General features: G+C 36.1%; 1 protein-coding gene across 10 annotated transcripts in view; it reads left to right on the plus strand.

Moving 5' to 3' along the window:
* The window catches only part of LOC100166161 (ephrin type-B receptor 1-B), a 133,436-nt gene that overhangs the window by 55,607 nt on the left and 51,159 nt on the right, over positions 1 to 26,670 (plus strand). For all 10 annotated transcript variants that reach the window (XM_029488181.1, XM_029488182.1, XM_008186260.3 and 7 more), the window contains exon 2: positions 1,165 to 1,394. In XM_029488181.1, coding sequence (XP_029344041.1) covers positions 1,238 to 1,394 — 157 coding nt within the window. In that variant the 5' untranslated portion in view covers positions 1,165 to 1,237. The remainder of the gene's footprint in view (positions 1 to 1,164; positions 1,395 to 26,670) is intronic.

Below are 26,670 nucleotides of genomic sequence, written 5' to 3' on the forward strand. Positions count from 1 at the left end.
AAAACATTCATTATTATTATTATTCGTTAATGGATGATTAACTAAATATTTCGTAATTTTATAGATAATACACATGAAAATATTTCCGTATGATGTAGAATTAAAATAAAAATGGTGGGCCTTGTATTTTTAGTATAGGGGGTAAGTTTTTTTTATTGAGCTTGCTCCGCAAGTTTCAAAAACTCAGGCAACCACTAACTGTTACGTATAATATAATATGATCCGTGTAATAAAATCTTTCGTCAGCAATAATCATCGTCCTCGGCCGACTTTAACGTGGTTCAACGAATAGTGCTTCTGATAAAAAAAACTCGTGAATTATTTCTGACCACTGTAGAATGAGATTCGACGCAAAGATACACGCGTGCGTGCCACTTAAATACCTATATATTATGGGACATTTACATTTATTATAAATTATAATATACAACTACGACTTACCTACGTAATATACCTAATAATAATATAATATGATGATAATGATGGTCGGGCGTGGGTGACGACGACAACGGCGATCGGTCTTACAGTGTGCCGCGCATAAACGATGGCTTTTATTGGACAATCGTCTTTTATGCGTGGAAAACAAAAAGTACAAAAATGTCAACATCGGCAGCTCGGAAGGACACTAATTGGAAACCAGATGGACAGTTTTGCGCGAGTGGCAACGGCGGCGGCGGCAGATGCCGAAGATAACGTCAGCGGAACAATGGGGGGGACGGAGCAAAAAAAATGTATAATATAATAACAATAATAAACGGGACCTTTCGATGGCGACTTTAGAAGTCATTATCAAACGCACCACACTACACATATATATAATCTACTATAGATAATATTATTATTATTGCACGTTATATACCACTGCAGACCTGAGCAATAATAATAATAATGATAAAGCTCAGCCCCGCCGTCGCACTTGTCAGTTGTGTGCATGTGCAGTATAATATTATTCTATATATTATTATAATATTATAATGATATTGTTGTGTAAATGTGCAGCGATATCTATTTACAATAATTGTATATATATATATATAATTGTCGCGTGGTACAATGGTGTTATTTTTTACACGGTACCAATATATGCGACTTACATAGAAGAGCCCAAGTGTATTATATATTATATTATGTGTGTATTATATTCGTTTGCTTGTGTGTCCGCAGGAAAGAAAAACGTTCAGCGATGAGGAGGAGGTAGCCGTCGCCACTAACCGTCGCAGCCGCCGCCACTGCCGTCATGCACAAGTATCACCAACAACACCACCACGACGACAGCAACCATCACCACCATCGCCACAACCACCATTACCTCAACCGTAATCACCGATGCTGTCTCACCGCGGTGTTTCTACTGCTGGCTGTCGCGATCGTCAGCCCCGGACGAGCCGAACACGGTAAGCTTTGCCAATAATTTATAATTTCTATAATACATACATATAATAACCGTTACTGTTGTTTCGGATCGGAAATGGCTGACATATAGCACACTTGAAAAACCCACTTGACTTAACTCGTAATACGTACAATATTGTATGTAGGCAATAGTATCGTGTTTCGATTACACCCGCCCGCCCACCGGTGCAGTGCTCCTCTCTACCCCGTTTAGCCCCTAGTGGAGTCGTCTCTGCTGCAGCAGCGCCAAGACCATAGTATAATACCTACCTATACTTACATTCGATTAATATGTTACATTCTTGATGTAATGAATTACCGTGTTTTTGGTTTTAGTCACAAAACACTACATGACAGGTATCATGATAATCGTTGATTCCAAATATTCATATTTTTTTTTTTTTTTTTATCAGACTGATTTCTCGTCATCCCCATAACTTCTTCTCCCGTGTACGGTGCTCATTTATTTTGTTAGCGATTTACAAATATTAGTTTAATACTTGCTGACTTGGGAAAGTATGCATGAACTCACCGGTTCCCATAAAAAAATACGTATCCGGTCGTTAAAATGTCACGTGTCTCACGTAAAAACACGTCTCCGACGATACACTCATGAATTACCGCATCATGGTGTGTGTGTGTGTGGTATATATAATGTGTACTTTATGGGATATTTTTTTTTGTTAAATCTTAAAATCAAAATCGATTGCAGTCACGATTTAATGTTTTACACGTATTCTCTTTTAGATTTACTATACAGAATAATTAATAGAATAGGTTGTCCTGTAACTATATGTTATTTATCGACATCGATTATTATTATTATTATTATTATTATTATTATTATTATTATACACCTTCTTAATGTAACATTATAAATGTTTCGTCATGAGTTTAATGTTCGAATAAAATATTTTTATTTTCAAACCAATTTATATTGTTTAAATTAATTCGTACTTACATTATTATTATATTTATAATAACTTTATCTTTGTTTGCGTTCATGTATGATTATCAAAATAACTGCCGTGTGTCATTTAATAATTCATATATAATAATTGGGACGTAGCCGAGAAATGTCGAGTTTATATATTTTTTTGTTGGTAACTTTTCCATAGTGTGTATTTCGTTTGTAATTTATACATACGGTATTAAAATATTGTTATAAACTATTTCACTACATTTTTTTGTTTTGGAATCTGAACAATGCAAACATTAGTCACCCTCACCCAGCGAATTTACATTCGTATTTTATAGTATATAGTATTATACATTTATAATTTATATATTTATATCTTATACATTTCCAACTCTAATTATCTCTGCAGTCTCCACTAACTATAGCCCCCAACTCACTAGTCGACCTACTGTTATTGTATCGCTCGGCGCATACTGCACTGTCTATATTATAATCCTGATTACCAATCAGTAACGAAGAATGAATGGTGGAGAGGCAACGTCAAAGTCATATGTATATACGCCACTGGAACGTAATATATTAATACGTGTCTAAATTTTTCATCATCCATTTATTTCTGCATTGCGATTATTGTAATACTGTGTTATAATATCGTTTATATTAAAGCGTTATGTTGCATTCGCAACGGGTCGTGTTCAATTTTAATATTTCCATACTCCCGGATAACAGTTAAAACGTATTTACTTTCACGAGACTTTAAATTTTAATCATTTTGAATAATAATACTGACACGCGTGATTTGATTACGTCCATGTTGAACATTTTTTTTTTTTATAAGAGTATTCCAGAAATATATAGGTATACGACTTTCACTATAGTGCTATTTCAAGAGTGGCTCATCACACACGTCATCGGTTTGTCTGACGTGAACGATATATTTTTTTAGTCGGTCGCTGCGAATAATAAAGTCTTTCTCTAAAACGTTGAACTTTTATTTTTTTCACACACACATTACAATTTGTATGATTAAACGACGACACGCTACGTTCTCGCCCGAAATTGAAAATTATTTTTGTATTCATACGCGACGACAACGCACTAAGATAAAGTGATCAAAAAGTGAACATAATATTATATTATTCCGTCTAGACTACCTATTTTAAGTCATTATTTTATACTACAGTAGATATTATTACAATACTAGATATCCATCGTGACCGTTACTACATTTTTACCATAATATGTGTTCACTGTTCACACATAGAGAAGGTACTTATGAATACTATACGACCACACTACAACAACTGTACCGCTATTACTTATACGTACTCGCGTTATTATTGTATTTTTTAGACGCACACAAACAAACGCGCGTATTAATCTTTCATTTTCTATGCACACAACAACGACGGCGCACGGGCGACGGCCAATCATCGCAGTAGGAACGAATTTCGTGCGCGCATTCTTAAATCAACATGCCCGGAGACTCCCCGGGGCCTTTTCCCGCACGACCACCCTCCACCCCACCACCACCTTCCGGTTTTCGTGTACCGCCACCGCCGGAGCGGTCTGTAAACGCGCGTGACGTTCTCGATATTATTATATTATTCTGTCTCGGAGTCTCGCGGTCCGTATCATTTTATGGGGCCATTTAAAAACAAAACAAAACTATATAAATAACGTATAAGGTACACACGAGGTAATTTAACATATTTCTCCTCTACCTATATAATATACTCGTGTATATTACATATATAATATACACTTATATATATTACATATAATATACTGCGATCTATAGGCACACACGCACGCACAACCTGACACACGAGTGAAACCAACACCATTATCGTCTATAGGTATACACCGGACTCTTCTCTATATGTACCATATAACCTTCATTGGTCGAAACCGTCAAACTTGCACTAATATATTACATCAGATATATATATTTATTTATGTATGCGGAAATTCCGGTGCGGGCACCCTCCTGCTAAGACTTAACCCCAGCGACTATGTATTTATATGTATATATATATATATATATTATACTATGTATTGTATATATGATTGTATGAATTTATGTAATAAGTGTACATGGTGTGACGGGGTCGTCTGTATAATATATATATGTATATGTATTATTTATATATATATATATATATTATGTATAGGTATAATACTATTATGTACATACAATGTGTGTGTACTTGTGTAGCTGGCGAGCAATAACATTTACGACGTCCATTACGCTTTGATGGGCGAAACCACGAAACGCTTCTAATGTGTCCATCATTCTTGTTGCCGCTGTGCCAGTAGAGGCTTTCCGGGGAACCGAAAAAAGTCGCCAACATTGCTGCACATGGGCAAATGGGTCGTAAATGAGATATATTGAACGTAATCGGTGTCTTGAAACACAACGCGAACTATCAGCCTTATATATATATATATATATATATATATACATATATATTGCGATTTCGCCCCGAAGCTATAATGTATAAGTATGCGCAAAGGGGATGGGGGAAGGGGTGATTTCAAAAACGTCGCGGGGAAAATATGTCCCTCCGATCTGTGCAGAATCGTGGTAACAGCTTTTTAAACCGTTACGGCTACCATCCATAACGCCAAATGCGTTCAATAAACGTTTTTTTTACTTTCGTTTCTGTTACCGCTTTATATATAAATATATATATATTTGTTCTGTTTTTCGGTTTTTGTGAGCACTCACGAATTCGGATTTTTAAAAATCGCTTAGAAATGAAACGAATACATATTTTTTTTGTTCTAATATTATTTTTTCGTCGAATAAATCACTTCAAGCGTCCATTACCGCGAGACTTTTAAAACTTATAAAACCCGGCTTAACTCGTACGTACACACTTACATAACTATCAGCAGCATATTATATACACCAGCATCCAGCAAATATATAGTTTTGTGTTTTGGAATCCATCATACGCGTGATGTGTACACAAACGGTGGTGTAGTCTTCTTGAAAAACCATAATAAATTCCATAATGATCAAACATCATACGTAAAAATTACAAACGAATTGTTTGTCCAGAACAAATAATAATTAAACAATGAATTTAACTATAGACGTGTATTAAATAATGTTCACCACGCGCGTGTCACGGGGAAAACTTGACGTTGACGCGTTTTTCGATTATTATTATACCGTCATATTATAAGCTAAGCAGCTAAAGAAAAACACATACACAGAAATCGTATAGGTGCATTATAAAATATACATATACTTTAATAATAAACACGTAACCGGGCCGCCCGTGGGAGTAGAAATAACGTTTATTACGCCTGCATATCGCATAGAAGAGATGTAGTGTATCCTCATTGTTTATTCATACGTTCCTCTCGACTCTCTCGACAATCCGTTTATTGTTTTATTATTTTAATTCTGGACGACGGCGGCGATGGCGACGAACACGCATATATAGAAACAAATAACGAAACGGATTGAACTCCCACGAGACTCCAATTATAAAAATTAAAAACTAAATACAAAACGATTCGAAAACGGACGTGAGAAAAAGATTTTTTAAAGAAATAGCCTTTCGGTTGTCTATACATAATATGCTCTCCCACCGGCCACCACCACCACCAAATGGAGATTGAAACGGGGATTTCGAGTCATGCTATTATAAGATTTAAGTGAAGAAAACTCGTAAAGCGGTCCGAAATGCGTTATTTTTACCTATAACGCCGTGTGTACGCTTATACGATTATGGTTTGCAGAAAGAAACAGAATGAGAGTGAAAAAGAGACAGGTCCATACTTATATGCGTGTATACTTTCTGACCGCGATTCGTATACCTCAGCCTGTAGTGCATTGTTGTATTTTCGTGTACATCATCACACGAGACAAACTAGACGTCACCGCCTATCCGTTTTCGGCTTTGTTCGGTTACGACGACGGAAGGGATGTAGGTACCAATAATATATATATATACAATATACATATATAATTCAGGGTCTTTGATTGAAATGGCGCAGGTTCAAAAATCGTTGTGGAAGGTTTGTCTGTGTATAAGTAAAGTGTATACAAAAACACACACACACATATTGTTTGCTTTACCATAAACGTCGTCTCTGGTTTTGCGGAATATCCCAAGAAAAAAATTTTTACAAACTTTGCTGCGAGGTTAAAACCAGGTAATATTTTCAGACTAAATTTTCTTATTTTAGAAACCTCCCCACGTGACCAACCCCAGCGACCGTCGGACGTTCTCTCCAAAAAGAAAAATAAGAACGTCGTCACTTGCTCGCCGAACAAAAACGTGATATTCCCCTTTCGCGAACCGTTCCGTGCACGCCGCACAACCGTGTGTCATACGTGTTGGTTTTGGCTGCGGGCCCGCACGCCGGGGAAACGTAATCTCATTACCGCCGCGGCCGCCGCTTCCTCCGCATCGTCGTCTTGCTTCGCTCCGACACGGCAACAGAGTCGTCCGAAGAGGGTTGGACGGCAGTGGTGCGTGTGTGTTTCTCGTGCGATTGCCGCCGCCGATCGATATATGCCGTCGACGGTGGTCGGGTGGGAGGAAGGAAGGCAGTCGGCGATGACGGCGCGGCGAAGGTAAGCTGTGCGTGAACGGTGGGTGGGTGAAGAGTATCACGTTTTCCGCGTTGGGTTACCTCGCCCGCCGCGCCGCGCCGTCACCGACGATATTTACGAGCTCATCCGTCTGCGGCGGTGGTGTGTGCACCGCGCGCGTTATGACTGTGATTCACGTGATGTTGCCGCGTAAATCATTCGTCATGTACGCTAGGTGGCGGAAATATTATTATTATTATCATCATCGTCATCGTTATTATTATTATAACTACTACTTCTAACAAACGCGTATACTGCAGAGCACACCAGGTAGGTATATAGCACTTAAAACTGGTATAGTGGTATGTATAACATACCATGGTTGGTATAGCATGCGTAAAATATATATTTAAAATAGAAAATAACATTATATAGTGCGTGCGTCGTTTAAAACCGTGGCAAAGCCGCCACCGTCATCGCCATCATCACAACAAAGTTTTTTTCCCGGTTTTTTTATCCGTCCGGATACGGTACACGATTTCTTTTTCCGTATACCCGCGCCGTAATTATGTTACGTGCGGTGTATTATCTGTTCGCGTGTGCTTTAAAGTATATATATATATATATATATATATATAACATTATTATTATATTATTCTGTATCCTAGATCACAGAGGACGATTCTTTTGATATAATATGAAAACAGCGCTATAAGGGACTAGAAAGAGGGGAAGGCTCGGTGGAAACGAATTCGATACGGATCTTATTCGATTTCTGCAATATTCGAAATTGACAAAACAGGCATATACTATTTGCCACTCGGGATTCAGTCGCTTCTAACGCACGTGTCCGCAATCGATATTTCCCGTTGATTTTTTTCCCTCCGATCAACGACAATTCTAAAGTTTCTACGGGACGGCTTAGGATGCACTCAGGTTTTCCAACGGTTCAACGTATATTATATGGTATAGACACTGTACATTTGTGCGGTCGCTATATTTGCGTAGGTTTGATGTATTTAATGTTTCTAGTGTTGTATTGATAGCCATGCTACTACCGTTTTGGATATCTCTCCTAATAAATATTTTAGGCTTAAAATCAATTGTCTGATTAGCGTTATTTTCGGCTTCTTCGTAAGTTTTTCCTGTATGTTTTTCAATTTTCTCCTTCGTTATCCTGGTGGATTTTACTTAAAGCTAAAACTGTGGCTAGTATTCATCTCTTTCAAACGTGAATTGCTGTATGCAGACGTTATTTGGTACATGTTAGAATGATAATGTTTTGCATAAAATCAATTGCCGCGTTAGATGAAGCGTCCTCTATATCTAGTGTTGTATTGATAGCCATGTTACTACCGTTTTGGATATCTCTCCTAATGAATATTTTAGGCTTAAAATCAATTGTTTGATTAGCGTTATTTTCGGCTTCTTCATAGGTTTTTCCTGTATGTTTTTCAATTTCCTTCTTCGTTATTCCGGTGAGTTTTACTTAAAGTCAAAACTGTGGCTAGGATTCATCTCTATCAAGCGTGAATTGTTGTACGCAGACGTTATTTGGTACATGTTAGAATAAAAATGAGTACATTTTTGAAGAAATGTATTAAGATTTAAGCCAGGGTTATACAAATAAAACTGTTAGCTTGGGAACTCCTGTGGATTTCCCTCGATTTGTGATATTCTCTACTTCTTTGTATGTTTTTCCCGTTGTTATAAGTTTTACTTTAAGTTGAAATTGTGGCACAGATTCATCTCTATCAAGCGTGCATTGCTGTACGCAGACGTTTTAGAGTTGACATGACTAAAATGTAATGAGGTTAAATAGTACATTTAAGTCCATCTGTTAATTACAAAATAGCTAAAGACAAACGCGCTTTATCTAACACAAACTTCTTTGTCAAATAACAATCAATGCGTAAAGGCTGATAACGGTGTTAAAAAATATAATGTTTAATGTTTGACGTACTATACATTAAACACAAATGATCTATTGAAAATCCAAATGTGTCGGATGAAACGTTGTAATATATATTATCATTGCGTTTGGTACGCCATGACATTAAAATGATTGTTTTCCGTATGTTGGTACCGTACTGTATTATGGGTAATACTTATCGGTATTTGACATAGATAATATAAGAATGGATAGGACATGCCTATACCAGTTCCATATGGGGCCGTATGCTTTTTTGGGGAAGAGAGAACGTAAAGAGAGAAAGACGATATGGGGCTTTTTAAGGTTATGTGTAAAACTATTTTATTAAATAATAATGAATAAACATGATAGTCAGTTATATTTAGATATTTGTCAGTTTGTATTTTGATTGTTTTTCCACCTGTACCTGGAAAATGGAAATTGGAAAATAATATGTTAACAAAATAAAATTATGTTATTTAATATTTATTATTATTTATCAATTATCACATCAATATTCGCCCCATATAACTTTAAAATAGTATCACTAAATGTTCATGTGATAAGTTCTTATGTCCTATCCATTCTTATATTATCTATGGTATTTGATGCGTGTATTCATATTTGTATTGAACACCAGGTATACCATATTGTAAACTGTTATATTCATACCGTCGTCGACCAACTATTTATATTTGCCGCCGTCGTAACACTGCATAATATGCGTGTTATCGTCATCATCGTCTATCTTCCATAGACAACCATTATTATAGGTATATTAGAATAGACCACCACGCATTTATGTTCGAAATGTTTGACCTGTATAATGTGCAAGTAATCATTAAATGGGTATGGGTACACAAACTCATAGATATGGTGATCTCGATGATCAAGGACATTACGTTTATGTAGACGTCAACTGCTGTGTTATGTAAATCGACAATCTATAATATGTCCGACGACTTATCTACCACCAAGCCATCATGTTTTCCCCACTAGGAGGGCTTCCTGGCAATATTTAATATTTTTAATGTTTTCGAATATTTTATTTTTTTTTACCTTGAAATATTTATTATACATACAAATTGTACATCATGCGTGATCGAAATGTTACACTACCGTGTAAATGAATAAAATAAAATATGTTCATCATTATGTTAATAATAAATTATTGTTATTGTATATTCGACCAAATTAAACCAGCGACGTTAGTATATAGTTTTCAATCGATATCAAACCTCTTATCGTGTGATTAATGGTAATCACGATTTAAGATATACAGGTTACTCAACGAAACTTATATTTTGGTGCGCTTAAAATTAACGATCTTGTCATAGCAAGAATAACAGTTAGCGCTTTTGCATTATAGTGATTTCTCTTGGTACTACAAAATATATCAATATAGATATACAATATTATGTATTGGAGCGCTAGTAGTTATTCTCACATAGTTGATCAGCTGTTAGAAATCAACATTTAAGCGCACCACTTTTGTTGTGTATGTGTGTATATTGTGTTGTCGTTGAGTAACCTGTATATCTTAAATCGTGATGGTAATTAATAATCGTATTGTATTCTATAATATCATAGATAGGTCACGGTTGCGTGGTGGTGGTTCCCGGGTATAATGGACCGTCGATTTCTGATCACTTATATTACTTCAACAAAGTAGCAGCAGACTAGAGGTCCAAGTCTTAATGATATGTATCAAAGTAAACGCCTATATAAATATATATTTAAATATACTATAATATTATAGTGACTTTGGGACAGATAATCTGCAGAAATAGATATCGCGCGGCTTTCGTCCGCGGCGCCCCTCCGAGAACGATCGCTAATGAGAGTGCAGTTTAAAACACCCACAGCCTATATTATATTGTATTATATGGTACAACATCACTGGGACTTATTTAAAAAAATATATAAATGTGATCGAAAAGACAGGTTATCGTGATGACTGTTGCAGTCGGCTGTGGCGGCGGCGGTCAATATCGCAATGAACAATCTAAATAGCTTTTATTTGTCTGTAGTTATTGTTTACGACGCATTTTTAATCACATGGGAACCGCTTATGTTACCGTGTCGAAAAATCGGGGGGGCATTGAACACATGTAAAGAAATAATTGTCAACTATACTTTCGCCTTTTACCGGACTACTTCTACTTTTACAGTAGAACATATTATTATTATTATTATTATTATTATATTAATATTATTGCCCAATTTTATTAACTATTATAATATTTAATAATATTGTATTATATTTGTATGCATTATTACAATATTAAACATATTATGTGATACAAACACTGACTTGGCACGGAATGTTTCAATCGTTCATCGCAAATGTACTAACCGTGTTTCGTGTCAGGTATCCCAAATATATACATAGATACGATTTGAATGGCAAATTATCATCGGAGATTATTTACTCGAAACAGTCCTCCACAGAGCAATGTATACACTGTGTGCACTCTTACGCTGCAGTGTATACGTGTACATATGTGTTTATAATATGCATATTATATTATAATACGTATGCATCAATGTTTAATCTGCCTTTGTGGTTCGGTCAGTGATTTTGACTCTTCTGCTAATATAACGACCGCACTACGGATACCCAAAACGTCCTAAATGCTGGACGACATAAATGATGCAAAGGAATTTACTGTGCACCATAAGTTGAACGTAAAGTTATTCGTCGAAATTACAATATGTATATTATAATACAATAACAGTGGCTGCCGTTAGTGCTTGTTTAATGTTCTAGAAACGGTTATTTATGTTTATTATTACAATTTTTTTTTTGACATTAGCTCACAAAATTATTATTAATCAATGTATAAATACTCTTTTTAAAAGAAACTCTTTAACTATATTATAATATTTTTCCTTAATTATATAAATTGAACAAATTATATGTAATAAATACGGTGCATACGATGATAAGGATGTAGAACCGGTGTGGGTATTTTTTACACATGTGAAAATAATACATATTTGCGCATTATGACTATACATACATGTTTACTATAATTTATTGTTCACTCCATATTTTACTCGTCACAATACTTTTAAAATTCCATTTAATATAGAGAACCTGAAACTATAAAAAATAATTAACAACGGAAATGTTTTTGGTATTGTAATCTGAGTGATTAAATTAATTGCGATAAAAATTATTACACTAATGACAGTACAAGAAATGAATTACTTATATTTTCATCAGTGAAACATATCTCAAATTATTCTACTGTTTACATTTTACAATACTCACATTTTTATAATATATTATATACGTATATACGTTTATATTATATACGTTTTTACAGGTTGTTACGGCGTATTTGCTCCCATCAATACCCGCCCACCTGTTATTATGATAATAAAATAATACCTGATCATCTATACTGGCCTCTTGCTGAAACTTAAAAACCTTAAAACTTACATTACAGCCAGGGCCGTCTCGAAGAACAATTTATGGGGGGGGGGTGGTAGACCTATTAACTTGCCGACTCAAAAATTTTTTTCTCGCTTCGCTCGACAATTTTATAGGTATTATTTTGCATTATAATTTATATTAGAATTTTAAAAACATATACTATATACAGCTTTATTTAAGGGCCTAATGTAGCGTAGAATGGTTGGCCTTAGTGACTACTGTCACTAGCACCCGGATTGGTGATCACTCTGGTTTCTAGCGACGAATTCTCACCCCACATACACACGTGTTCCTCAACCAACCAACAGTAATCCCCCCCCCCCACGAAATGCTAATGATCATAGTTCCCGAAAGTTAAAAGTTTAAGACCAATAAAAGAAAAAAAATAGCATTATTTTAGATTCTGAGCGGAATGATTCATTGATTTTATAATGATGTATGTGTTTTTTTTTATTTGTTTATTATTTTTTTTTTGTCATCACTCTTTTAAGACAGCAAAAATATGCTTAGAATTTCTTCAAAAGTATCTTTTTGATGGGAATGTGAATCTAGTGGTACTCCGGAGGGTTAAAAGTAAAAAAAATCCAAGAAAAACAAAACAATTTAAGGAAAAACGGGAATGTTTATGCAAAATTAGTTTTCGACAAAATCGATATCTTGGTTTTTAGTGTAACTTTAAAACAAATTACTGTAGATACATGTATTTTTCACTGAATGTTTATATTAGCACTTTCTTTACATCATAACATTTTGAAAATATTTTGACTTGTTTTGTTTACGGATATTTTCAGTTTCCAATTTTTAAAATATTTTATAATACTAAGAATAAGTCAATAGAATACCTACGGGCTACGGATTACGTGTTGTACAGTCCCGCAATACACTGATAGTAGATATACTCGTCTATTTTTGGAATTTGTTGTATTCGAAATGTCGTTGACGTAATTTTAATCAAATATCAAATATGTATAATATGTATTTGTATATTATACAAATATTTTTTGAAAATAATAAAAATACTATTAAATACTGACGATGCCGAATTGCCAAAAACATTGACCAAGTGCCAAATTTACCGACTAAATATTTAAAAAAAATCTTGAGTGAGGGGGTGAGACACCCCCCAAGCCCCCCTCAAAGGACGGCCCTGATTACAGCGTGTGAATACTTAGTAATATTAATTAATAATTCAAATTTTAAAATATTTGTATCAATGGTAACTCAATCGATCTATAATGCTTGCCTTAGATTTTTTTAGGAAAACAAAAAAATACATTTAATATGAGTAAAAGACAAAAATGCTACATCATAAATATTAAAAAATATTGTGAGTCCCGTCGTATTACAATTTATTAGGAGAAAATTATTTAAGACAAACTGCAGTGTATGCAAACTGATCGTGATTGACGCTATATAGTTGTAAAATATTATACTCGTTTAGATTTTTTCGAAGCCATCTTGTATTAATGTTTTTAAAAGATAAATGCGAGTATGCGACAGTGTGGATGTGACACCTTGATGACTGCTGGCTGCAATAATTATTCGATATACAAAAAAAACACACATTTTTATGGGATTTGTCAGATGGTGATGGCAGAGCATCGCACACGTGATAGAAATTCGTCGTTCTCTCCTCCTCTGTTTATCTCGCGTCCCTGGAAATAACTCTTCACACGCCGTAAACACAAATTAGCCGTCCGCGCCCTGTTTATCCATGTACGCTGCACCGACCGTCAACCGAGGCCTCATTAAGCCAGTCACTCTGGTCCCTTTTAGTAAGAATAATATTAACGAGTTAACGCGACTCACGAGTGTATATCCTTTTGGTGTATCTATATATATTATATTGTATGTGTGGTGTGTATGTGAGCCGCCTTTATATGGTGTGTACTAAAATAAAATTCCATACCTTCCACCGACTAGAGAACAATGACTTTGTTTCCTTTCTACGACCATTTGTAAACGCCACCGCGGAACAAATGTCCCGGAATCGCGATGACAGCGAATAAAATATATTATTACGGTGTGTTTTTTCATTCGACACACGTTGCGTACATCATATATATATATATATAAATATATGTAACGTGTACGTGTGAAGGAAAGAGACGTTCACTTTGATAAATTGGCGCGCACGCAGCACAGGCCCCGCCTCGGGTTAATAATTAGTAACGAGATCTCTTTTTTTATTATTATTCTCTCTATCAATTGGGGCCCCGTCCGAATAATAATGATAATAATATTTACCTAATTACGTTTCCGTTTTTTGTTTTCATATATTATTATAATATTGTGTATACATTTCACCTACACACACAATCAAAATACCCATGAGCAATTAAAACTCGTACCTTACTCTGCGTGTGTGTATAATAATATTTAAATAAAATATATACGATACATTTTGCCCCGAGGCCGAGCCGTGACCACCGCCGCCGTTGTTGCTGCTGTCCGTTGGACATCATATTATAATATTATATATTATGGAAACCACAGGATGACCATTATTAATAGTATATATTTTCAGACATCGTATTATATGATATTAAAATAAATTATTGTCATCCTCTTCATCAACCGTTAAGGGGTGAATCTCGTGAGAATGAAATATTACACTTTGCATTCAACGAAATCATGCGGTACGACAGTGATAGAGACAGTAGATTTCCGTAACGTATATACAAATTAAAACGTAAACATTCCAAAAGCCCTGACTGTATATTTTGTGATCGCACTAATGTATTATATTTTTATGCGTAATCAAAAATTTAAACCGCTCAACGTGGTCAGTGCTTATGAATCATTCAGGTGGGGTCTTCCAAGACATATTTCCGCCGGACATTCAGATCGAACGCTCATCGCAATTCGCACGGCGGCAGGTGAAATAAGTATACAATGATATCGGCGGCGATGGCGCCTTTTTTCTTTGCGAAATCGAATCCAAACCACAAAATAAACACAATGGGCGTGGATATATTATGTACGAAACGTCGTTATGGTCATCTCGTAACTGGATATCGATGCATCCGCATTGGCGTTTTTCTGAAATATTATTTCCCAGCGATCATGATAATATAATATCCTGTAAGTACACCCATGTACGTATATCTTTGTGACTGAATACGCCCATCACTCCCCCAACGGGGTAGGGGGAGCTCAAAAAAATCTTAAGTTTCCGTCGTCGGGTTTAAAAATACTACAACGCACGTATAATATTATAATAGATATACTACAAAATCGCTAAATTGTTTTTGGACGTCATCATCATTCGTCCGGTGGAATATACGTATTGGGAACCCCATAATACACGTCCACACACACACACACACACACACACATACACACACACACACATGTATAAATAATATTATAGGGCGTAGGCATACGCGAACCACCCGCACACCAACTCACATGAGCGTTCGCACAATCCGCACGACAGGGCGCACGTAATATTATATTCCGCGGCGGCGGAAACGAAACCAGGACAACGGGCCCGCGTATGAGTGTGTGTGTGTGTATGTATGTGTGTAAAACGACGTGGAACCGGTTAGGGAATTTAAAAAAAATAATAATCATTAAACATTCAAAGATTACTATATTATTAAACTATACTCGGGATTGGCTAACAAGCGAAATGCCATTCGTATCCATAATAATATAATAATATTGTTATGGGTGTATATTATATATAATGTATACACACTCTCGGACACTATACACTGCACTCGCCATGCACGTCATATACACGAGTTTGCACTAAGCACAAACACGACTACCATACAACTTACTATACTTAGATAATAATATTATACCGTACCGTAGTATATAGCGATAATAACCGTGGTCGGGTGGGCGGGTCGGTCCGGTGAGATAGATAGCAATAATATTACAGGCAGGCGCGCACAACGCCTTTTCGGCGGCGACGGGAAACGCACTGAGAATCTATATTATAATAATATCTCCTCTTCGGCGGCGGCGGTTGCGGGCGGTCGTGAACTGAATAATGTCCGCGTAGTGTGTAGTAATCATACGTCTATAATACTGTATAGTTGCAGCGCGTATATCGTCCGTACACGGTTTTTATTATTAAACGATCGTGGAATTCGCAGACCTAAAATTACACCTGTAGGCCGTGTACCTCTTGTGTGTGTGTGTGTGTGTGTGTGTGTGTGTGTGTGTGTGTGTGTTATATCGATATTACACGATGATAAATGTCGGCATCGGTGGGGAGAGATATTATGTTTTATCGGGCGGGGTGAGGAATATAATAAAACGATTGTGTTGCTAGAGCGTATACAAAAAAAAAACAACTATATACCTCTATGTCTGTGCGGTTGGAGGTAACAATGACGTGTGTATACCTGTTTACCGCGCCGTCCCACAACGATTGCCAGAACTCTATACCTATACACGTATTTTTTATCAGATTTTTTTTGTATTACCTCCCCCGCGTTGGTCCCTTTGATCGACGACCGTTTGTGCAGGTACACTTTACAACTATTCGAATATATTTTTTTTTTCAAGACCTTCCTACATATTATATTATATGGATATAAATATAACAGACTAGTAATTAAATTACGCACGACGAAAAAGCCCGCCATCTCAGCCCATGCAAGCTCCGGAGTTCACATCAAAGAGTCCTGATTTTTCCCTCTGACGTTTTTACTAGATTCAGCTGACTATATTATAAAGTATATTCTCAATACCCAGCCGTGTATACATTATTATAGTCGCGGGTGAATGTACTACCATATAGTTTCTTTTTAACTTTGATTTTTTACTGCTGTAACTGTTTTTAATTGTTGATTATTATGACACAATGGCCCCGTTTACATTTATATAATCTATTATTCCAATTGTACGCTCCAGCAATATCGAGTGCATATATGTAGCTTTTATGATTTTTTACACGCGTATCTCATTATTGTTGACATTAAACACAGCTCTTAAAATTTAGCGCACTCGGGTAGAATATATTTACTCACAATTCGCGTATTGTATTTTATTTTCACGATCAATGATTAAAAAACTCATACAATTTTTCTCCTTTTACATTTTTAAAAACGAGATCATTTTGTAAATTGCAATGTAAGTAATACAAAAAAAAAGATAATATATACACAACGTTTTTCGAGGATTTAAAATAATATGTACAAAACCTCTTCATTATTTGATTCCAAACGACAAAAAAAATAAAAAAATAAAATATCAAATCCATTGTTTAGCATTTTGAGCTTTAAATCACGGTTTAATCATTTCTAAAGAAATTGTGCCCGCCACGAGTTATTACTTACATTTCTTTTTTTTTCTTTTGTCGTTCTCTATAAACGTGAAAACCATGCAGCGTATGCTTGTAAAATATAATATATTATATAGGTAGGCACCTACATATTATATGGAGGCTGAAAGAGTCGCGCACAGGAGGTCTTTTTCTCAACACTTGACGGTTGCAACACCCTTTTACAACAACAATAATTGGTCGTGGAATTCTTCTCCCCCTACTCCCCTCGTCAATTACACCTCTTTCGTTTCGGAATAATAATAATTGTTTATCCGGTGTAATTCGTTTCGGCGCTGCAGCAGAACGTTTTCCGACGGACGTCTTCATCGCCGCCGCGCGAGCGAGCAAAGGACGAACGATAAGAGTTTTTTTGTTAGATTCTTTTTACATTTTTTCGTTCCATAAATTGTACACCACCGCGACTCGCGAACGCAGTAGCAGTAGCTGGGTAGCGTGTCAATCCAATGTTTCACGGTGTCCTCGGATGCGTACATTATTATAATATTATATACTTGTATAAATCGTGGTGTATACTGCCGTGTCGCGGCCTACGCACCGAAACGACTGGCGCGTGTAAGTATATTAAAATATTATAGTATATATGTGTAATTATGTACATTGTGTGTGTCGTCTCGTAAATAAAGTTATTATGTCGCGCGCGAGAAATACCCGGTCGTCGTTTTATTCATATTTATTATAATATTATTCCTAATATTATGTAGACCGAGTAGACCTGTTTTATTGGTTCTCCCCTTCCGACTATTATAATATTAATATAATATTATAATCACACGAAAACCTAGTGCAGTTCCAACTTTTAGATACACTTACGACGTTATGTTGTATATTATGTCGTGCGTCAAACGGCTATTATATTATTGTGCTCGATTGAAATGTATAGAAACTATATGTGTCGCCGTGTCGTTATGATATTCTATATCATAACATTTATCCCTGTTCGTTTATTTTTCTTGACGATTTACTAATCAAAATACAAAATATGACTCGCGGAGGTCAAGTCTTGCGCACGTATCTAGTAACAGGTTTCGAGCGCAACGCAAATACGCCACGGCCAAGGAAAACATCGGTGATGATAATATTTTGTCGGACCGTCATGGCACACGGCTAGCTAGATGGCTATATGACGGTGCATTATTATTTCTAATGTACATTTTTTTTCTCTTCCCATTAAGGACAAAGCGATCGAGGCGGGCATGTTGGTGGGTTTCGACAAACATTTTTCGACTCCCGAGTTGCTGCCGCGCTACGTTGCTCGCCGTGTGCACTTATATTAATATTTAACTTATTAGGCATATATTGTTTTTAGTAATGTTAACGATATAATAATATGTGTATGTATATGCGTGTGCATGTGTATACTGCTGCGTAATTACGGTTTTCAAACTGTCTGTTTTTTCTATATTCTATTCGGTTGCTTTGTTGGACAACGACCTAACGACAGAAGTAAAAAATAATATTGTATTGGCAAAACATTTTTGAAATAGCTAAGGGGAAAAATCATGTTATGAAGTTTTCTTATGTGTTTACTAATAAGATAGAAAAACATAGAGTAGCTCATCATGCAAAGTGTTTGAACGTTTTATTTGGATATTGAATATACCACAATTGTTTTCGAGTTAATATATATATATTTTTAATTTGTTATAGCTTCAATTATATTTTATATTTTGTTCCATGTTTCCATGAGACTTGGCTCATCATTTCGCAACAAAGAAACTATTGAACAACGTATGATTTATTTACAGGTATTATAATAGTACCTTAAACCTTTATATTAATATTCTATGCTCGAAATTGAACTTCTTTACATTATCATGCGCGCACAATACACGAAATGTATTTAAAATAATTGTTTGCAGCTGCTAAGGACAACCATATTCAATAGTACTTAATTAAATGCTTTTTACGAGTTAGTTATAATAGGATACCTACCTGTTTCTTTAAAATATACTGTCTGTTTCAATGCAGTATATACTATATAATATTATACTATATATTTTAATACATTTATTATAGTTTATGTTTTCCATATCCAGTGAAATATATATACAGGTATATTCGTATTGAATCAATATTTTAATATAAAAAGAAACCCGAAAGAAAATCAACTGTTGTACCTATATAGTGTCGGAAGGGAGTCACGTAGGTATATATATTGTTGTATACACTACGTTCCTGGTATATATTATGAAACATATATTATAAACATTGTTATATTATTATAATTTTCCAATTTTCGTTCGACCGTGCGTTTTTCTTATTCGAGAAAGAACAGATGTAATGTTTTCAAAATTTAAACAGATTCCATTATTATTTCCTATGAATATAAATAGCTTAATTAATATTTGTTGTTTTCGCCACGACTCGCCCTTTTCGGGAATTCGGCGGCAATTATTTCCCACGGGAATCGCCGCTACCGCTGCTACCAACTGTTTGCGTTTTATACCCTCTCTCCGAAGATCTACACCCCAATATGGCAATATATTATGAACAACTGATACGCTCGCAGTACGCGCTTTGGTCGCTTATTGCTATTTCGCATATTATATAGATCGTGTCTTGTAGCAGTTGCCGTGACGATGCTATTCAGTGTTCGACGGCTACTGACCGTTGACCGATCCACACATAATATTATTATAAATTATAATATATAAATATACACAAACACTCCGGGGCATAATATACAACGTGCGCTCAAGTGTGTGTGCGTATGTAACGTGACGACGCGACGGGTTCTCCTATTCTACAAAATTAATAATAAAAAACGAATGCTATAATATTCGACCCGGCACCAAGTAATTAATCGAAAACTGATAAAAATGTGTATGTGTAGGTACAACAACAACGGCCGTCGTCGTATATAATTACCGGAAAGACAGATAGGGTTATCGGCCCTCCCCCCACCCTCCCGGAACCTGTTGTCGTGTACTTGAACGACGCCGCTGCCACTATCATAGGCGTGGGTGGCGGTTGATCGATTTACCAAACATATTTGTTAACAGTAAAAGGTATAACATATGCAATTTCATAGACGTGCAATTATTATTATTTTTTTTTTATATTAAAATGTTATATAGATGTTTAAATTACATACTCCCGTTCAGAAATCGCCTGGTGGATGCATATAATCACAGACATTGCATTACTTTCATTAAACTGACCATTCGGGGTCGGCGTCTGGGACATGGGCACCCCAAAACCCTAAGGGATTACGTGTGCTGTGAGTTTCTGACCGCGACTTCGTGAAGAGTGGGTTGATATGTTTGGAGATGCCTCAGGGAGACGTAGTCAGGCTACTGAGCCTCTAACTCGGGGGTCGCGGCTGGTGCTCGTGGTCCTTAGACGACGTACGGCCGATGAACGCCGGGTAAAACCGCGTTACCGTACAACCGTAAACCTCTGCCGCCCTCGAATAGCGTACAGCGCTAAAGTGAGGTCCGTGGTTTTAGCCACAATAAAATAATTATAAATTAAAAAAGCCACAATAGGCACCAAACCCGAGAGTTCTCGTGCTTGCAGTAAACAGGACCCGGAAACTTTGACTTTTTTGTGCACCGTATCTATATAATATAACATAATCACTGGTTTAGGGGAAGGCTGGTCTCATGATCCTTAAACGACGTGCGGCCTACGAACGGTTGGTAAAATTAACGCCCTTCAACGTTAGACTTCCGTGACTCTCCAATAGCGAACAGTGCTAACTTTTCTTGTGCATCGCATCCATATAACATAATCAATATGTAAATGGGGGTTTTCCTTTCAGTTTCTATTCTACATATAATGTATATTATGTATAACAATATATTGCGTATTTGCATATAAATATATAGGTAGGTACATCTTCATTTATCGGTGCTTGTGTGCGCAGTGCGCTTATATATTATTATTATGTATATAAATTATTGTTTTTAAAATCGCCCATACTTTAAACTATTCAAATTGGAATCCCGCAAGTGGCCACAACTATATCTTAATGTTGTTGTTTTGATATCAACTCCCGAGTGTTTCGTTCTCTCATCTTGTGGTTTTTCGTTCTTATTAACTACAAAATACATTTTTATCGTTTTAATAAGAACCGTTATTTTTTCTTCTCGTCATATCGTCCGGAGCAGTTTTCCAAACCATAAAGTTTTTTATTATTGTTATTCGTTTCTACGTTTTCTATTCAGAAAATAAAACTTTTGTAACAATATTATATTAACGTCGCTCGACATCGTTTTATTGTGTATTTTTCGGGACATTGATTTTGTCCGACGAATAAAAATCGTCGTCCGTCCGTGAATAAAAACAATTGATGACACAAAAATCGGTATAAAAGTAAAATGATTGACCGACGAAAAAAACAAAACCCCACACGTACCTACACAAACGATTACGTCGGCATTGTCTTTGCTGCATCGGCGACTGTACCTACACACACACATAATACTCGGGTTTCTCTCCAAATCTTAATATGTCTCTATATTTCTTACTGTTTCTCTATACATTTTTTATCGTTTCTCTCTTTTTTACTCTTACATGACGTGATAGATCGATGAGCAGAGCCCATCGCCCGTTAAACGACAACATAAATTGATCGGTCAACCGTGTTGCGCGTTTGCCTACGCGTAATTGCCATACACTATATACTTACGTAAATTATAATATACGCACAAACGGAATACCTAATGAGCGACCGTCGTCGGTGGTGGCCGCGGCGGCGGCGTCGACGATACGCGTCTCTTTCGGAACGGGCGCGCGCCGAGCGATGGAGCTCGCCATCACACTCCCTCTCCATCGCAGCCCGAGAGTCGAGCGACGCGCCGTAAACATGTCACATTTCATTAACGCGGCGGCAGCATGGAAATAAAAAAATAAAAATACGGAAAACGCCTACGTAATTTTTATTTTACTAATTTTTTTCACACGACGACGGAACCAGACACCTCTGTCGTATATTACGCGCGCGTGATTTACCCGAAAAGAAAAAACCACTCTCGTGACGAGTGGGCGACGATGACGACGAAACACGCGCGTATACATATATATAGTACACATAATATTATAATATTAAACGACGTGTGCTCTCGTGGCTCGCATTTGTGTGTTCGATTGCGATCGTGCGAGTGCGCCTATCGTCGATCTCTCCTCCTATATAATAATAATATATACGTTATTGTGTACGCGTATAATATTATAATATATATATAGTACGCTGCAGCCTCGCGGGCCATATAGGTGTCGACGACACGTGTCGGGCTTATTAAAACCGCAGAAATTCGTTTTCGGACCGGCAGTGGCGGCGGCGGCGGCGCTCGAACCGTGTCGGCGGCTGTGGTGGTGTTAGGCCCCGCGTCCGGTTGCCAGGTATAAACAATACGTAATATATTATTATTATTATTATTATACGTGCTGCAGTGAAGCAACAGCAGCAAACTTTGATATCGCTAGGCCATTATAACGTGCTATATAATATATATTTATTATACACGAGTGCACCGTGGTGGCGGTGGCGGTGGTGGTCGGACGACGGAAGAGGAGCACATCAACAAACGAGCAATAACGATAATGACGGGGTTTCACTTCACCTGCGTCACACACGTGCTCCCGCAGAGACGCACATGCATAACTGTATAATATACATAATACGATGTGGTTATTATAGATGATGTAGTCGGCGGCGGTCATTCTGCGGTGAGCATTGTTGTATGCGTGTGTGAGTGATAGCGCGAGCTTGGAGTACGAATCGCGTTCAAGGTCGAGGGGGGAAAATCCAATTTTAATAAAAAATGCACTTCTCCGCCGCAGTCTGCCATCGGTGTGCGTACTTATACACCACTGTGTACAATATGCCATACGTATATTATACACGCACTGAGCATTACACTCGTCCGTCGCCCCCACAACCCGCACGAGGTTACTCGGCAACCGTCGTATCACCGTCGCGGTCGACAGCTGCAGCGCCAGGGATAACGTATAGTATTTTCCTTTCGCGTTGTCTTCGCCTTCCCCACCACCACCGCCGCACACAACAGTTAGGCCCTCGACTTACACCCTCGTCTCTTTCCACCGTCGTGTACACGATGGATATATTATAATTGTATTACCCAGTACTCAATAAAGACATTCGCTAGTTTTGCAATAAATTTGAATATTGCTATAGATCTATTGTATAATTATTACTACATAGATGTATTTACGAAAAACGTGAAACTAAACATATAATTATACTAGGCATTCAGAGTTACGGTGAAAAGTTTTATATTTTTTAGTATTCTGTTGAACAAAAATTAAAAATTCAATATTTTTTCTTATAATGTATGCCTTTAATTATTATTAGAATAAAACGACTTATCGGGTAGTAGTTGTATAGATTATAAGCGGAATCGTTGAATATTCTACGTTTTCAAAAAAATAAATTCTATATAATATGGACAAAATGACCTTTTTTTTTTTTTTTATGGGAATCGGATGTATACGTCAATCGTTTGAGTATTTCACGCATTGCTTATTGTTTTCCTGTCCGTATATGATGTATCCGGAACATCCAATGTCCCGTATATACTGAGCTCTGGATAATTACTCTGTCGAACCCCTTTTTCTCAGTAACAATATAAATCTATGACAAATATAATATAACAACATGGCTGAACACGTGTGATAATATGTCTAAAATATCTTAGTAATTTAAACTTACATGCGTTTCCTGTAGTGTTGTGAATATTTATGTAGTATATTCAACTTTCTGATTTGAATTTTTAATTGACTTTCATTGAATGTATTCAATATAAAATTAAAATTATAGATATATACCTAGCCGTATATATTTTTTTCCAAGCAACAATTATGCTGTAATATTAAAACAAAAACAAAATGTATTAAGAAAAAACCATATGAATTAAACTCACGAAACCATAACGTTTTCTTGGTTAACTGACTTTCAAAAAGAAAACGTTGTTTAGAACTTTACTTGAAAAACTATTGTTTTGTGTATTTCTCGAGTAATGTTTAAGAAAGAATATGTCTAATAAAAAGTTTCAGTTTATTTTGAAATGTTCGTAGTGATGTAAATAAATATATTTTCTAGCTGCATGTAAACGATATTGTAACATTACAAGAGAAGAAAATCTATTTTTTATAAACTTTAAACTAAAAATTTATTTTTTGTAAACTTAACCAAACTAATTTCACTGACCAGTAACCACTAATAAACACTGATCTAAATATTAGAAATAATATTTTATGGAATTTATAAATGGTCGCTGTTCATATTATAAAGTGTACACTTTAAATATTTTATGAAAAACAACTTTTGGTAGTTTTTTTAGTATTTTGAGATGTGCTTTCTTAAAGTTTATAAATGGTATGTAAGTTTTACTGCATTGATATGGTAGACGACGTAATACTAATAATTTAAAAATAAAGTTGTATATTATGTATAAAATATAAACTGTGTTTTATTCAAATTTTCTCGATCTTGAATTTATATTAGCAGTAGGTATATATAAATTAATTTAATATAATTAATTTGCATTATATTTAGAATAATTAAAACCAAGGCTTGAGTACAGTCACAAATTATACTTAAAATTATTTTCTTCTTTCGGCTCTAACCAATTATATTTAGATAATTCTATTTAGTAAATTGTTATATTATGGTAGTTATACCTATAATAACACAGTTGAAAAATTATATAAATTATAATATATAATGTAGAATGAATATATATAATAGAAAGTTTACTAGACGGATGATACCAATAATATTTGTATATATTTTATTATTTCCCTTTCGATTTTCCTTAATTGTTATTTAACCTTATTTTCTTAAATCAATAAAAATCATCCTCAATTTTTCTAAACATTAATTTAGTATAATATGATATTCTGTTGGTTACGTGATGCGTTTTAGAAGCTTCTAAATAACTAAAAAAAAAATTGTAAAAAAAACGTATCTAGCGAAACCACATTTAAATACCACGTTTTATTTCTCATCGTGTCCTTTTTCAAGTATATAGTCGTTTTAAAATAATTGTAGAAATAAAAGCGCCGACGAAATTGTTCAAAACCCATTCCATCGTTCTAAATTTAAACGTGTTCCAAAGCAATTATGTTTTTATTGCTTTACGGCAACGTCCGTATTTTCAACAAACAATTCTCACCGAAGATCTATTTTAAACATTATTTCTTTTCCGTGCATCATCATCTCGCATTGCAGTTTTATTCAAATCGTGTCCATTTTGACCCGACGCGCGGCCACACCACCACAGCAGAACTCTCTGTATTTCAAGTACATATTATTCTATACCTATATAACACTGTTACGTAGGTTTGTACGCACGCCGGCTTTCACCGTCTCCTGTTCCAGTATACAACAATATTTAATGTTCACAATGTTTGTTGTTGTTTCAATATCATCATTATATTGCCCTCAATAAACGTGAACGGAAACACTTCAGTTCTCGGTCGCGTATGTAGCGTTTGTCGTCTTTGCAGCGACGGAAATTGGCTCCGCGGCAAGAAGAGGTGATGGGCATCACCAAAAGTGTATACGAATAATGAATATCTTCTACGGGCAGTGGTAGGGTAAGTTCCTACGGGTGTAGGAAATATGTACAATCCAGCGGTGGTAGAGGTGTCGAGGGGGGGGCGCGTGCAGTCAGTTCGGTATTTTCCCCGATGCCTGTGAGCTGGTGTTCCGTGGAGACCACCACCGCCACCCTGTGAGGGAGGGGTGGATGGGTGTTCCCGAGAGAGACACGTTATTCGTATACATACGCACCCGCGCGGCATCGGTGGGGTTGAAGAGCCGGCCGATCGATCCGCCGCCGCCACGGTCGGTGCGGCTGGCGCGCGCTCTTGTTGAACGGCCGATGAATCTGTGGAAAAGAATTATTTGTACTCATGAAAAAAGACCATAATATAGCCATGTATATATTTTCTTGTGTTGGTATATCCGCGTGACCATATTTTGTTCCCGCTTACAGTTTACCTGTACATCCACTTTGTTTCATCATCGTCATCGACCTTTTTTACGGCCGTTGTGTCTCAATGGCCCAAATGCTCGAGTATCTGCGGTAAATATGTGTATATACGACATATATGGTAAAATTAAGAAAAATCTTCGTGTTCCTCTACCTCAATCTTTTTATATATGATTGCACCT

Source organism: Acyrthosiphon pisum, chromosome A1, assembly GCF_005508785.2.
Source record: "Acyrthosiphon pisum isolate AL4f chromosome A1, pea_aphid_22Mar2018_4r6ur, whole genome shotgun sequence".
NCBI lineage: Eukaryota > Metazoa > Arthropoda > Insecta > Hemiptera > Aphididae > Acyrthosiphon > Acyrthosiphon pisum.